At 49.2% G+C, this 10,759-nt stretch overlaps 1 protein-coding gene across 2 annotated transcripts; it reads right to left on the bottom strand.

The window, feature by feature from the left end:
- Positions 1 to 5,423: 5,423 nt before the first annotated feature.
- Positions 5,424 to 9,558, bottom strand: LOC307093705 (antigen-presenting glycoprotein CD1d-like). 2 transcript variants are annotated; one of them, XM_079762003.1, is made up of 6 exons: positions 9,437 to 9,558; positions 8,809 to 9,126; positions 8,252 to 8,530; positions 7,475 to 7,753; positions 6,398 to 6,494; positions 5,424 to 6,287 (listed from the first exon to the last, which is right to left on the bottom strand). In XM_079762003.1, the coding sequence occupies exons 1-6, from the start codon at positions 9,495 to 9,497 to the stop codon at positions 6,266 to 6,268; spliced, it is 1,056 nt and encodes a 351-aa protein (XP_079618129.1). In that variant the 5' UTR covers positions 9,498 to 9,558; the 3' UTR covers positions 5,424 to 6,265. The 2 variants fall into 2 exon arrangements, with proteins under 2 accessions (XP_079618129.1, XP_079618128.1); XM_079762002.1 differs by having other exon boundaries at positions 6,398 to 6,497.
- Between the last annotated feature and the right edge of the window lie 1,201 nt (positions 9,559 to 10,759).

Raw genomic sequence — 10,759 nt, forward strand, 5'->3', positions numbered from 1 at the left:
GACATCACCATGTGACAGCGTGATGGCGTGATGACCACCTAGGCTTTTATTAGTATAGATGGTGCTCTCTGATTGAGTGCATATATAGTAAGAAGTGCTATGTCTTGGTGTACTGCCCCCTTTATTATTATAAAATGTCTGTCTTTGTCTCTTGTTACCTTCATTATCTTGAAATCTTTTTTGTCGGATATAAGTATGGCTACACATGCTTCACCCTCTTTTCTGTGGATATTATTTGCTTGGAGGAACATTTCCACCCTTTCATTTTGAATCTACCTTTGTCCTTGCTGTCTCTTGAAGGCAGCATATGGTTGGGTTTTGTTTTTTGATCCAATCTGCTACCTTGTGACTTTTTATTAGTGAATTCAGTTCATTTACATTTAAGGTTATTATTGATGTCTGAGGATTTACTATATCCACTTTATCCATATTTTCTGGTAACTCTGTGCCTCCATTGGTTCTTTTCTTTTGTTTCTGTCTGTTGTTTTTATTTGGTGGTATTCCATATTTCTTTTCTCTGTTCCCTCTTTTTTAAATCTATGTGTTTCAGTTTTGGGGGTTTTCTTTTTTTTTTTTTTTTTTTTTTTTTTTTAGTACATCTGATCTCCATCCTCATTTGCCAATTCAGACCTTTACCCTCTCCCCTTTTATGTTTTTGTTGTCACAAATTATCCTTGTTTTTGATGTAAGTTTTTTGGTTATTTTACTCACAGTGTTGTGACCTTTTGCTCTTTGTTTTCAGTAAAATAACCCCCTTGAGTATTTCCTGCAAAGGAAGTTTTCTGGTGATAAATTCCTTCAGCTTCTGTATATCTATGAAGGTCTTTATTTCTCCTTCATATTATCAGGATAACTGATGGATATATTACTCTAGGCTGGTAATTTCTCTCCTTCAGTTGTTTGAATACTTGGTTCTACTCTCTTCTGGATTATAGAGTTTCTGTTGAGAAGTTGGATGATAATTGATGAGCTTTACTTGTTTTGTTTTGTTTTAATATATTTTATTGATTTTTTACAGAGAGGAAGGGAAAGGGATAGAGAGTTAGAAACATCGATGACAGAGAAACATGGATCAGCTGCCTCCTGCACACTCCCCACTGGGGATGTGCCCGCAACCAAGGTACGTGCCCTTGACCGGAATCAAACCTGGGACCCTTCAGTCCGCAGGCCGACGCTCTATCCACTGAGACAAACCAGTTAGGGCTGAGCTTTCCTTTGTAGGTCATTCCTTCTTTTCCCTGGCAACTTTTAGAATTTTTCCTCTGTCATTAACTTTTTATAGTTTTAATACAACATGTCTTGGAGAGGGCCTATTTGGATTACGGTAACTACATGTTCTGTTTGCTTCTTGGATTTGAGGGTCTAGTCCTTTCCATTGGTTTGGGAAGTTCTCTTCCACCATTTGTTTGAATAGGCTCCCCATTCCTTTCTTTTCCTCATCTTCTGGTGTGCCTATTATTCTTTTATTGCTTTTTCTGATGGAGTCAGATAGTTCTCATAGAGCACTTTTATATTTTTTCTGCTTAGGTCTCTCTCTTCTTCCCTGTGTTATTTCTAGACTAGAGGCCTGATGCATGAAATTTGTGCAAGGGCCTTGTCCCCGGCCTCTGCCGCCTCTGCTGCGGCCCCTGCCTGCTTCGGCTGTGAACAGAAGGAAGGACGTCTGGAAGGACGTCTGGTCTAGTTGGCATATTATGCTTTTATTATTATAGATTCCTATCTTTGATACCACTAATTCTTTCCTCTACCTGGTCACTTCTATTTCCTATGCTCAGTAGCTTATTGCTGATCTCCTTAACTGAGTGATTCATCCCAAGAATTTCTGTTTGGTTCTTTTTTAAAGTTTTAATCTCTTTGGTAAAGTGATTTGTGTTCTGAGTGAATCAAGTTGCCTGTCTGTATTTTCTCTCATCTCATTGAGTATTTTCAGAACTGCAATCTTGAATTCTGTCATTTATATCACATATTTCCATGTATTCCAGTTGGCTTTCTGGAGATTTTTTATTTTCTTTCTGAAGTGCCTCACTAACTTGGTTATTCATGCTACTTGGCGGGCTGGGCTCCCTCTCTGTCTGGGCAGCTATGTATTGACACTTCTTGAGCAGATTTCTATGAAGAGATATTTCTATTATTTTCCAGTAGGTGGCACTGAATCACAAGTTTTTTTAGTTCTGTGAAATTCCCAAGCTGACCTCTGCCGCTGCCTTCAGTATGGCTGCAAAGTTGGGGGGTGAAGTTTGTTTTTCCCTCTCAGTTTTTCCCTCGGACCTCCACAGGGCCACCCCCAATGCGTCCCAACCAGGGATCAGTGACAGAGATATATAACAATTCTGCACAGTAGTTCTCAGGTTTGCAGATAATGTGCTCCACATCCCAGCACCAAGGGCAAGGGCAGACAATTTTGGGGAGTCTAAGTGACAGCAGGGCTCTGTAGCTCCATTTCTTAGTTTGGAACACCACCCTCGGAAGAACCTCTGCACTTTGTCCTTGCCCAAGCCTCTCAGCATCTACAGTTTGCACCACGCACTCCATAAGGAGTGCCCTCCCGAGATTCTCTGCACCTCACAGCCAAAGGTAGCGCCAGCTACAGCCAGCTTCCTCCCCTCTGGCCAAGCTGCAGAGCTGCATCCATGGCTTCTTAGCTCTCCTCCCTTCTTGCCCCCTCCCCCCTTCTTTGTTCCCGTGTGCCCACCTTTAGATGCTTCAATGCATGGATCTCTCATACATGCCTGTGTTTTGAGCTGGGAGTCCTTTGTTGAGTGATAGCTGATCAACTTGTTGAAATTTCATGGGGAGAAACCAAGGGGATCTCTCATACCACCATTCCTCTGACATCCTAGTGTGTCAGTTAAAGTTACTATTTCCTTATTGAATTTTTGTCTGGAAGATCTATCCATTATGTCAAGAGGGCTGCCCCAGCTGGTTTGGCTTGGTGGATAGAGCGTCGGCCTGCAGACTGAAGGGTCCCGGGTTCGATTCTGGTCAAGGGCATATGCCTGGGTTGCAGGCTCAATCCCCAGTAGGGGGTGTGAAGGAGGCATCCAATCAATGATTCTCTCTCATCATTGATGTTTCTATCTCTCTCCCTTCCTCTTTGAAGTCTTATATATATACACACACACATATATATACATATATACATATATACATATATATACATATATACATATATACATATATACATATGTATATATGTGTATATACACACACACACACACACATAGAGGCTCGGTGCATGAAATTCTGCACAGGGGGAGGGGGGTGGTCCCTCAGCACGGCCTGCGCCCTCTCGCAGTCCGGGACCCCTCGGGGATGTCCGGGACCCGCTGCTCCTTAGCGCTGATGTGGAGACAGGAGAGGCTCCCACCACAGCCGCTGTACTTGCAAGCCGGTGATAAATTCCTTCCGATAAATTCCTCCTACCACAGCCGCTGTACTATCAGGAGGAGGGATGCCAGTACTGCTGTGAGCCCGGCTTCTGGCTGAGCAGCGCTCCCCCTGTGGGAGCGCACTGACTACCAGGAGGCAGCTCCTGCATTGAGCGTCTGCCCCCTGGTGGTCAGTGTGCATCATAGCAACCGGTCATATTCTGGTCGTTCCACCATAATGGCCACTTAGGCTTTTAATATATATAATTTTTTAAGAGGGCTATGAAAAGGTCCTTGCCAGGCTTAGGCTGCAAAGTCAACCAAGTGTCCATGAGCTCTGGGCACATGGCTGAGGCACCATGACAAAACACAGTATGACCTGCCATGCAGTAGCTCGTAACTGCAGGAGAGCCCTTCTTCCTACAGTGTCTCTCCAGGGCCCTCTACTGTACAAGCTTAACATCGTGCTGACTTTAAAGGAGAAATAATGAGGAATCCATCCATTATCACTGAGCACATAAGGATGAATTTAGGACTTATAGCAATAAATTTGAGTGCAATAAAGTGACTAACAGCACAGCACTCAATGAGGAACATGATATTCGTACATAGAATATTAACATATTTTTTAATGAATTTTCTGAGATGATAGGAACTATTTGAAAAAAGAAGACAAAATTTTCTGGAGAGATATACGTTTACTTTCCAAATAAATAAAAATTGCTTAAAAACGAACCAGAGCCGCTGTCAATTCAGGCGGAAGCATTTCCAAAAGGATTTCAGAAGAGCCTGCGAATGTAAAAGCCCAGTGGGATACGTTCGCAAACTTCACGCTGCGTGAGGAAGCTAAGCTGAATAGCATCTCCCGAGGGCAGTGTGGTACCAGAAACAACAACAGGTCACACATTTCTGAAGGCATTATAGCTTGCCACACATTTCACACATGTGTCTAGGAGACAACAAGTCTATGGGGAAATCTGTCTTTGTCCATTTGGGCTGCTATAACAAAGTAACACAGGCTGGGTGGCTTATAAGCAATAGAAATTTATTCTTCACAGATTGGAGGCTGGGGAGTTCAATATCAAGGGGCCTGAAGATTCAGGATGTGATGAGGGTCTACTTCCCGCATCCTCAGTGGCATCTTCTGCTGTGTCCTCACACGGTGAAGGGGTGAGGGGGCCTCTTGTCTGACAGCACTACTTCCATTTGAGAGCTCAGACCTCATGACGTAATCACCTCCCAGAGGCCCCACCTTCTCATACCCGTCACCTTGGTTATTATATTTCTAACAAATGAATCCGGGCGTACACAAACATTTAATCAGTACTGTAATCAAGACAGACATGATTAACCCCAATGGGCACAGGAGGAAACTGAGTCAGAGGCTAGAACTCCAGTCTCCTGATCCAGTGCACTTGCTGGTTCACTTACCCGCCTCTCTACGTTCTGCTCCAAATTCCCCTTCGTCCATGAAGCCTTCCTTGACTAACCCCAAGCCAATATTTTCACTAAGCATTCCGAGAAATTTGTTGCACAGCATTACACATGACTAAGAACAGGGGTTCTCTAACTTTAGCTGAGGGCATTGCCTGCGGGCTTGTTAACACACAGACCGCGGGGGGGGCCCCACTCCCAAGGTTTCTCATTCAGTAGTTCTGGGGTGGGGCCCAAAATAACTCGTAAGTTCCCAGGTGATGCCGAGGCCGCTGGTCAGGAAACCACAATTTGGGAACCGTTGGTTTAGAAGCCAGCAGGTTCTTCACCCGCATTCTAGGTTTGACCTGCAAGTCCAGCATAGAAGATGCCAAATCTTAATTTGCTCAAGCCAAGACTCTTCAAAAGGGGAGCCTCTCTTTTCCTGGATGTTCAGAGCCCTGGAGTGCCTAGAGGCGACTTTCCTGAGAGCCAACAGATTATTTTTACTTGACCTTTTAATTTTTTGGCTCCAGAAAGGTCTGCTGTTCCTCTAAGCTTCCTGCTCCCTCCTGTCTAAGATCAGAGAAGACAGCTAGACCGGCATCACTATGCCCAGGTATGCTCAGCCCTTCTGTGCATTGTCTCACTTAGGAGCTAGAAGTAAGAGCGCCTGTTTGGGGGTCTTTTCATGACTGCCTCTTCCAATCTGAATAAAATGGCTGCCCATTGGCGAGAAATATCCCTCCCCAGAGTAATTTTTTTCTATATCATACACATACACCAGGATTTCTCCTCTTTTAATCAAGTTACATAAGTAAAAGCTTGAGATACCTCTGTTTCTTTGACCTAACTTTCTTTTTAAAGATAAAAATATCCCCTTATAAATCCAAATTCACAATAGAAATGATGTCCTCAACCTGCCAATGTGACATTCACCACAAGCTTTCCTAAAAGATACAAACTGAAAGCCCCCCAAGTTGTTCTTAACCAGCAGAGGTGTGTTTGGGGTTCCACACCCTGGATTGTGTAAAAGTTTGAGTCAATATTTTAACATCAGGTACGTTCACATGAAAATCCAGACTTCCGCTTTTCTTGAAAAAAATGTAGGTCACAGCCAACCCAGGGTCTGACTTTCCGTTTGACAACAAGCAGCTGGACCTGCTTCCCCTGAACAGGACAAGTGCTTTCCAGGTCTCTGCCGACTCCAGCGTTTCAACAATGGCCACGGGAGCCTTCGCGTCGGCCCTTCTCTGCTCGTCCCTGGTAGGCATCTGAGTTTGTACCTCTGTTTTTAAGAACCACCTGAGCTTATAAACAGGCAGTATGCTTAAATTCTCTGAAAGTATCAAGGGGGCATGATGAGAGATGGCTTGTGATTGTTCTCTGCTTCTTCGAGGTACCTCTCTTTCACCCTCAGCTCCTGGGTACCGAAGTCCTGGGAACTTGAGATCCTGAGTTGCAGGCAGGTGTGGTGAGGACAGTCACAGGATGTCTTGATAAGAGCTGTGAGAGAACAGCAAGGGAGGGACCATTAAGAAAAGTGGAAGAGGGAATGGGAGGAAGAGGAAATGGGGAGAAAGGCTGAGGAAAGGAGATGGGAAAAGAAGACTTACCTGCGCTTCTTAAGCCAGAAGGCTACGCCTCCGCCTATCAGAAGGAGGGATGCCAGCACCGCTGTGACGATCAAGCCCACCGGCGCATGACTCCCCTCTGCTTCAGGAACACAGGAATTTCTCAGCCCGGATTCCTCCCTAGCTCAAGCCCCCTAGTCTAAGCACAGGTGAGGGTGCCAGGTGCTTATTTCCTCTCCCATTTAAAGTTGCCACTTCTGGCCCAGCCAGTGTGGCTCAGTGATTGATCATCAACCTATGAACCAGGAGGTCACGGTTCGATTCCCGGTCAGGGCACATGCCTGGGTTTCGGGCTTGATCCCCAGTGTGGGGTGTGCAGGAGGCAGCTGATCAATGATTCTCTCTCATTATTGATGCTTCTATCTCTCTCTCCCTTCCTCTCTGAAATCAATATATACATGTTTTTTTTTAATAAAAAATAAAGTGGCCACTTCTATTCCCCTGAAGTTTGGAGGGCCCAGCTTTTCTCGGGGCCTGGGCATCCGTAATTCAGTCCATTTCAGCTTGTATAGCACAGCATACAGGGAAAGGGCAGTAATTCTTCAGCGAGGCCGTCCTGAGGCTACGCCCAGCTTTCCTCTTTCTAACAATGCGGCTGTGGGCAGTTAACTTGACCTAGCTGAGCCTCAGTTTCTCATCTATAAAGTGAGAATAATAGTTGCTTCAGAGGAGAGGTGATTGGATGGCATGCGGAGTGCTCAGCCCGCGCACAGGAAGCAGCCGGCGAACCGCAGCTACCTGTGTACCCTGCCTTCTCCTGCTCCCGCCCCCCTCCTGAGGAAGAAATCTTCCTGGGATTCTTCCTGTGCCACCTACTTCTGAAACTGGGAGTATTTTAGTCCCATTTTTCTCGCATATGGAACATCCTGCCTCAGTGCTTTCTGACCTGAGATCTTTGTTCCCCTCTGTCCTGCACCCGGGGTCCCCTCCTTTCTCCGTCCTGGTCAGGGCCTCGTCTCTGAAACCCCTCAGTCCTGCCTCAGTCCACTCCCACCCTCCCCTGTCCCTCCCTCTGTGCTTTAGAACCACATCCCCTCCCAGCAGGGCCCCAGTGCTCACCCCAGTAGAGGACGATGTCCTGGCCTCCGAGGCTGCTGTGCCTCACTCGGCAGGTCAGGCCAGCTGCCTCCCCCGCCGCCACGTCCAGTGTCACTCGGAGATACCACGTCCCGTCAGCACTGGGCAGGACGTCCCCTTGCTGAGTGCCCGGCTGCTCCTGCTCACCTCGCATCCACCACACCCACACAGGCTCTGGGTAGAATCCTGAGACGTGGCACACCAGCAGCAGTCGGCCAGGACCAGGAGGGGGGCCACTGGACAGCCAGGCCTCGGGCTTCACTGTATCCAACAAGGGAATGGGGCACCTGCGTTAGAGGCTCCGGCCTCGTGGCTGACTCAGGCAGCCCCAGTTCCACCGCAGGAAATGAAGGCTCCCGTCACTTCATCCATTTGTGTTCCCTTCTCCCTGACCCCGTCTCCTGTAAACGTCCCTGTCTACACTCCTAGAGCGCCCTGTAACGTATCGAAGTTTCAGCTGTAGCGTATCTAAGTTTCAAACACTGCTCTCCTTGGTAGTGTCTTCCCATCCGCCCCCTCACGCGAAGGTCCTGTTTGACCCCAGTGTGTATGTAACTGAATTCACAGAACCCAAAGGTTGCTCAGTGAACACTGTGGCATGAATACTAGTAAATGCCCTCATCCTGAGCCATCCCCTCCTGGGCCTTTTCTCTTCGGAGGCTCAAAGGAATGTAAACCCTAGAATGGAAAACCCAGCTGGAGCCCCACAGAGGAGGATTGGGGGGGGTAGGGGGGTAGGGGGGGGGAGCGCAGGCTGACCTTGCTTCTCCAGCTCCTGCTGCCCTAGCTCAAGGAGGCCGGTGACAAACTGGGGGCAAATGTCATTGAGGAGCCACTGGATTGTGTCCCTGGTCTCATGGTCCTTGTTGAGCATGTCGCTGACCGTCTCGGCCCAAGGTGGGGCACCTGGGGCTGGCACCCAAGAAGTTCCCTGGAAACTCAATATATCGCTTCCTTGAAATGCTGTGTGCAAGAAGACTTCTGGGGGGCCTCCAGGGTGCACCTCACACCCAGCGGACACCTGGACCTCAAAGGGATCTGAGAGAGGAACGGACAGAGATCACACGGTTTAACGGGTGGGAACAAACGAAGAAGACAATGATGTGAGGGTTATTATACCCAACGTTCCGGGAAATGAGAGTGGGGGGCCCAGAGCAGGAGGAACAAGGGGTATTTTGGGGAGTCGGGGGCTGGGACCTTCCTGGCAGAAGTGGAGATGAGAACATCCCAGCCGGTGAGGCCAGAGCCTCCCAGCTGGGCCTCTGCCTCCGCTGTCTCCCCGGGGCCAGCTGCCCGGGACCCCTCCCTCAGCTCACAGTCCAGGTGCAGCGTTTTGGCGAATGCCCGTATGTCCCTGGTGAAGCTGCTCCGGTACACCCTGAACAGCTGCTGCTGCTGCGCCCACTCATGGTCGCTGAAGGGGCCCTGGGACCAGGGCTTCAGGAAGCGGATGTCCGAGCCGTTCCTCCAAGAGTGGGTCTGCAGCGCCCCCAGCCAGGCGGAGCCGTCGGTGCGCGTCCAGCTGCCGTTGGCGAAGGAGGAGATCTGGAGGCCGCGGAGGCGGGCGCTGCTCGGAGGCGCGGGCAGAACCTGGGGACCGGAGGGGCGCAGCGAGCGGCCGGGAGAGCGCAGAGCTTAAGGAGAAGGAAGGAAGAACGCAAGCAAAACTGATGGACTTGGGCAGGAGGGGTGGTGTCGGCCAGCTCCCCCGCACCCAGCACCCCGCACCCCGCACCCCGCACCCCGCACCCCGCACCCCGCACCCCTGGAGCCGAGAGCTAGGAGCCGAGGCCGGGAGCGCCAAGTTCGCGGGCCAGGTCGCGGCTTACAGGTTCCGAATCGCAGGCATCTCCACCCGCCCCCATCACGCGTCGCCCCCGTTCCCAGCCCAGCTCCCTCTCGCTGTCTCCCACCCCCAAGCCCAGGCATCCTGGCTCCACTCACCCTCAGAACTTGCCCAAATCTGGGGGAGACCCCAGAGCAGCAGAACCCGCAAGCACTCCATGTCGCAGGCCTCCCAGCTCTGGCCCCGACCTCCGGCCCCTCCCCCGCCACGCGGCCGGCGCTGAGCCCGGGGCCGCGGCACGTGGACGCGGTAGCGGGCAGTTTCCACGCCCCGACAGGACAGGGCTCCCACCCTGGCTTAGGGTTTGCTTCCCGCCCCATCTAGGCACCCCTTCCGCACCGGCCAGAGGCTCTGCTCACCATGAGCTGCCTGAGCTGCAAAGAGCTGTCGTCGGGGGGCTCGAGGAGTCCTGAAACCACCCCTCCAGTCTTTTTCACAACCAGCTCGTCTCACCTATTTAAGCTTTAAAAACACGACATCAAGTTGGATCTGTGGCATAACGCCAACCGGGCTAAAAATGCAAAGACAAAACATAGGAGGAAAGGCTGTGACTTAGCAGTGGATTCCTCTAGGAGGAAAGACTGGGGGTGGTTTTATTTTGTTCTACATTTTTTGTCTCAAACTTGCTGCAGGTATAAGGATCATATCTATAATAACAAAAGCATAATATGCTAATTAGAACGGACGTCCTTCCCACGTCCTTCCTTCCAGACAAAGCTGCAGTGGTCAGAAGCCCCTGGCCCTGGGGGGGAAGGTGGGCGGGGGGGGGGGGGGGGGGGGTGACAAGATCCTTGCACGAATTTGCATTGGACCTCTAGTCTATAATGAAATGCAAACATTAAAACTAATTTTCTCAGGTGTACATTGAGCGTATAGGACTGGGTTGGCTCAGATTTTTTAGTGTGCATTTTTTTTTCTTTATTTTTCTTGTTGACACTATGACAGATGTCCCCCCCCCCCCCTTTGCCCACCACCACCCAGCCCCCACCCCCTTCCCTCTGGCCACCACCACACTGTTGTCTGTGTCCATGGGTTATGCATACATGTTCTTTCACTAATCCCTTTGCTTTCTTTCATCCAGTTCTGCCCTCCCCATACCCCTCCAACAGCTCTCAGGCTGTTCCCTGTATCCGTGCCTCTGTTTCTATTTTGTCAGTTTATTAGATGAGATCATATGGTATTTGTCTTTCTCTGACTGGCTTATTTCACTTAGTATAATAATCTCCAGGTTCATCCATGCTCTCACAAAAGGTAAGATTTTTCTTTTTTACAGCCGCACAGTATTCCATTATGCAAATGTACCAGAGCTTTTTTATCCACTCATCTACTAATGGGCACTTAAGCTGTTTCCAGATCTTGGCTATTGTAAATAATGTTGCTATGAACACAGGGGTGCATATATCCCTTTATTATTAACTAGA

This window comes from Cnephaeus nilssonii (assembly GCF_951640355.1).
Source record: "Cnephaeus nilssonii genome assembly, chromosome: 21".
NCBI lineage: Eukaryota > Metazoa > Chordata > Mammalia > Chiroptera > Vespertilionidae > Cnephaeus > Cnephaeus nilssonii.